Here is a 5,112-nt window from a genome sequence, read left to right on the forward strand (position 1 = left end):
GCAATCTCTATCTCCCTTCCACACTAACCATCCATCCCATGGAAGACCAAGGGAGATCAGACCTTCCAGACTTACCTTCCAGACCTTCCAGACACCTGGCTGCTGCAAAATTCTATGGAGACTCCTTGTGGAACAGCAGTTTCCCATCTCTTGTGTCTCTCCCTATCGTGATCATGATCATGCAGGAAGCAAGTCTGGCTGTGCTATTTCTTATCATTGTCTGTCACCCATCTGCAGCATGGTATTGTACAGATAAGGAAAAAGTAGTTCCCTTTCCCCCAGAAGGTTGAGGCTCAGGTACAGGGTAATTCTCCTGTGCACACTGTCATTATTTAGGCCGACTCAGTGACTTCAACAGGCTTAATCATGTGATCAGGTTTGTTGCCAGCTGCGTAATGCTCCCACATCTGTAGATAGAGCCGCTCTAGGTCCATTGTGTATTGTTTGGTGTTGAACAGAGGGCTAGATGTTCTCTGCTTCCAGACTTTGCCACGAATTTTCTTCAGGTATTCTAGATCAGTTCCCAGTTTCACAGCTATGTCTTCATATTCTTGTCTATTTTGAGCAATAAGCTCAAGACAGCCTAAACAAGTGAGCTGGGAAGCTGCAACTCGGGAAGCAAGAGTCTCTCCTGGCATAGTCACCACGGGTGTCCCTGACCAAAGGACATCCATCCCTGTGGTGTGTCCATTACAGAGTGGAGTGTCCAAGCAGACATCAGCCAGCTGGCCTCTCCGAACATGTTCCTCCTTAGGAGCAACAGGTGAAAAAATGATACGTTTCTGGGGAAGGCCCATATTTTGTGCATACTGTTGAATATTAGGTTCTCCTACTGCTGGAAAACGCAACAGCCACAGTACACTATTGGGAACACGCTTCAGAATATTTGCCCACATCTGCAAAGTAGATGGGTCAATTTTATATAACTGATTGAAGTTACAGTACACAATGGCATCTTCCGGTAACCCGTACTGAGAACGTGTGGTTACAATAATGGTACGGGGAACCTCCTCTCCGGTGGCAGCCTTAATGTTGATCTGGGTAGTTGCCAGTCCATTGCTAAGACTGAATCCATTAATTGTTATCTGAATTTGTCCTCTGTTAATCATTTCAATAACTGCCTCTGCAATAGTATTCATAGGAATGACAGGCATATTAAGAGCCGTATTACTGCTGTCTGCATTGTCTCCTCCATCAGGACATTTCATCTTGACAATCTGCACATCTGGGAGACTATCAAGAAATGCTTTGAGGTCGATGCCATTCAGCACAATCCGATTGTCACAAATGTGCCCATTGGACTTAAAATCGATGACTGCCTTCTTCTTCAGGTGAGGGAACATATTAGCATGATCACCAATAAAGAAAGTATGGGGCATATAAGCCAGTTTCTCAGAGTACTGCTCAGCAACTTCAGCAGGTGAAGTTTCCTGATCAGTGATGATATAATCCATGAAAGGCACGCCACTGGTCCCAGGGTAGCCCAGCCACATTGCCTGAATAGGAGCTGGCCTGAGAGCAAAGAGTTCATTTCGAGCACCCCTGGTATAACCATTCATATTTACAAGGATGTGTATACCGTCTTGATGGATGCGATCAGCTGCTTTCCCATTGCATGGAATCTGAGAAAGATCAATGAAATGATGGGCTTCTGCCATCACCTTTGCTCGGAAGTTTGTGCCATCATCTGGGCTCAGGGCATAACAGAATACCTCAAATTTATCAGGATTGTGCATGCCTGGAATAGACTGCATAAGATGAGAAGTAGGATGATTCCCGAAGTCAGAACTCACGTATCCTACACGCAGTCGACCATCACTGAGCTTCAAGTCTTTTGGATGTTCGTACGGTGGTTTATGAAGGACACTGATCTCATCCAAGCAGAGGTTCCCATGGCTCTCAGCAATAGCCTTCCTGAAGCCATGAGAAAGAGGATAGAGCATACTATGATGAGGCTGCACAGAAGGCAACCTATTCTTCTCCAGCTGGTCAGCCACAATGCTGACCAACTTCTTCATTCGCTCATCATAGTCTGTCCAATCACAGACAATCTGCAGGCAATGAGCCAAATCACAATAAGCGTCAGGAAAATCAGGTTCAAGCTTCAGAGCAGTGCGATAAGAAGCAATTGCTTCTGGAATATTCCCTGAATACTTGTGAATGGAAGCCAGATTGCTGTGGGCATCCGCAAGTGCAGGGTTAATCTGAATGGCACGAGTATAACACTGCAAGGCTCCCTGAACATCCTGCATCTCCTTTAGAGTGTCTCCCATGTTACAGTAGGCATCAGCAAAGGTAGGACTGATTCGAACAGCCTCCTTATAATGCATCAGAGCTTCCTGCAGTTTTCCCTGCTGCTGCAATACACTTGCTAAATTTGAATGGGCAACAGCAAACTCTGGGAAGACTTCTAATGCTTTACGATACAAGCGAACTGCCTCTTCAAAGTTTCCCTGGTCTCCTTTGATATTGGCTAGGTTATTCAGAGAGTCTGCATGGGTGGGACACAGCCGCAGAGCTGTATTATAACACTCTTCTGCTTCGGCAACACTGCCCTTCTCTTCCAGAGCGTTGGCTAGGTTGCAGTAAGCATCAGGGAAATGTGGTTGCAATTCAATAGCTCGCCTGTAGGTGTCTACTGCCAGATCCATCAGGCCTTGCTCATAGTATACACAAGCCAGGTTGGCATGTACCACTGCATGATTTGGGCTCAAGCTTAGGGTACAAAGGTAAGCTGCCACAGCTCTGTCAAAAATCCGTGCCTCTTTCAAGACATTTCCTAAATTGATATAAGCATCCAGAAAATTGGGGTCAAGCGTGACAGCCTTTTCAAAGTGATGAATTGCAAGCCAAATCTCCCCTTGTGCATTGAAAACACAGCCAAGATTACTCCAAGCTACTGCAAAGTTCGGTTGCATCTCCATTGCTTTCAAATAACATGCCTTGGCTCCTTCCAAGCGACCCAGGGCTTTGAGCAGGTTCCCCAGGTCACTGCGAACACAGTACAAATCAGGATTGCACTGAAGAGCAGAGACGTAAGCTTGTACTGCCCCTTCCATGTCGCCTGCTGCTACCAAAGCGGCTGCCAGGTTAATATAACCATCGATGAAATCTGGTTTGAGATGCAATGCCTGCCGGTAATGCTCAATTGCCTCCTGCAACTGCCCTCTTTCCTTGTACACATTCCCCAAATTCGAATAGGCTTCTGCCAGAAGAGGGTTCTGTTTAATTGCCAGAGTACTAAAGTGGGCAGATCTGTCCAGCCTTCGACACTGGAAGTGTAGAGATGAAAGTAATAAAAGTACTCCAGTATTGTCTGGCTCTTGTCTCCACAGCTGCATGCAGTGTCTCTCAGCTGCCTCAAAATCTCCTGCCTGATACTCTCGATGTACCAACTCAGCTAACCCTTGGAAGGAAAGCATACGTTTCGTTGGTTCTGTGCTGTCGGCCACGTTGCCCACAGAAGACGCCATCGGGAGCTTCTGGAGAGAGTGAGAAAAGGGGGTAATTGAGTCCCGCTGCTGCCACTACTGGCAAGAATGTTTCTAGAGGTAGCAAATACGAGGGCAGCAGCCATACCACTGCTTTGGCAGGCTTAAGCGGCAGCAACAGTTACACGCACTGAAACTTAGGAACTCTGGTTGGCCATCTACCTCTCACGCTCTTGAAATCTTAATTCTTAACCCTGCCCTCTTCCACCATTTTTCTCCTAATCAGGGAATAAAAATTACCTATACACTTGCCTTAGAAGAAATCAAAAGTCAGTAGTCCAAACACTTTTTAAAATTTTGTTTTCTGTCCAGTTGGAAAGGAAATACATGATTGACTTTACTTCATCATTCATATAGTCAATGTGGAAAACATTAGGGCCGTGAATTTCAATACAGTAAGATCAGAAAATCTTAAATTGGCCTTCCCAAACCACTAATAAGTAACCAATGTTGTATATAATGCTAAAATCTTAGAGACTGAGTTTGATATTTTAAAAGTTCTGAAAGGATTAGCTAATTTCTCCTCATCATACTTCTCATGCCCCAAACCTGAGTATTACTTTTTTAAAATTAAATTTATCTTTATTTATTTATTTTTATTTTGGCTGCGTTGGGTCTTCAATGCTGCGTGCAGACGTTCTCTAGTTGTGGCGAGCGGGGGCTACTCTTTGTTGCGGTGCCTGGGCTTCTTATCACAGCAGCTTCTATTGTTGTTCCACAACTCTATGGGTTCCTTTTTAGGTCCTATGAAGAACCTTAGAAATTAGTTCATGGAATTATAAGTTTTTGCAAAATTGTCAAAAGTGAGATATTTTAACTTCCATCAGGTAAGATCAGCATCTCTTTCTTTGCCAATTTTCCTTCTATCATATTCCGCTATGTTGGATCATATTGGAATGGCCACAGGCTTTTTTGAAATCTGGCTAAGGAGATTTTCTTTATTCTGTGGTACGCGGGCCTCTCACTGTTGTGGCCTCTCCCGTTGTGGAGCACAGGCTCTGGACGCACAGGCTCAGCGGCCATGGCTCATGGGCCTAGCCGCTCCGCGGCATGTGGGATCTTCCCGGACCGGGACACGATCCTGTGTCCCCTGCGTCGGCAGGTGGACTCTCAACCACTGCGCCACCAGGGAAGCCCTAAGGAGATGTTTTAAGTGAGGCTATTATGTGATTTTCAGACACCGCCATATGTAATTGACTATATACTATCGCATTACAGGAATAACTTCCAGTACTCATACTGACTACTCTACTGACTTAACCTAGCACAAGACACAGAAGCATAAGGACAAAAACCACCTTACAATATAGCCATGTCTTGCACTTCACAGCTCTCAAAGCACGTGTGTTTGAAGAAGAAAAAAAGACCTGAAAAGTATAAAACCAGAAGCTAATCTGTGGAAAATTATTTCAATCATCAGGCATGTGAAAGATAAGTCAAAGATTCAGTTCTCATCAATGCTTAGTCAAAACGGAAATTTTCTTCTGTCAAGAATATACTCCAGGGGCTTCCCTGATGGCGCAGTGGTTAAGAAGCCACCTGCCAATGCAGGGGACAAGGGTTCGAGCCCTGGTCCGGGAAGATCCCACATGTCACGGAGCAACTAAGCCAGTGTGCCACA

The 5,112-nt window shown here is 45.2% G+C and overlaps 1 protein-coding gene across 1 annotated transcript; it reads right to left on the reverse strand.

The window, feature by feature from the left end:
* LOC307176212 (UDP-N-acetylglucosamine--peptide N-acetylglucosaminyltransferase 110 kDa subunit-like) lies at nucleotides 1–3,480 on the reverse strand. The gene has a single exon (XM_079902080.1). It carries the CDS (start codon nucleotides 3,471–3,473, stop codon nucleotides 333–335), a length of 3,141 nt encoding a protein of 1,046 aa, XP_079758206.1. The 5' UTR covers nucleotides 3,474–3,480; the 3' UTR covers nucleotides 1–332.
* Between the last annotated feature and the right edge of the window lie 1,632 nt (nucleotides 3,481–5,112).

This window comes from Stenella coeruleoalba, assembly GCF_951394435.1.
Source record: "Stenella coeruleoalba genome assembly, chromosome: 17".
Lineage (NCBI taxonomy): Eukaryota > Metazoa > Chordata > Mammalia > Artiodactyla > Delphinidae > Stenella > Stenella coeruleoalba.

Coding starts and splice junctions, on each gene's coding strand:
- LOC307176212 (XM_079902080.1), bottom strand. CDS start 3,473: ATGGCGTCTTCTGTGGGCAACGTGGCCGACAGCACAGAACCAACGAAA.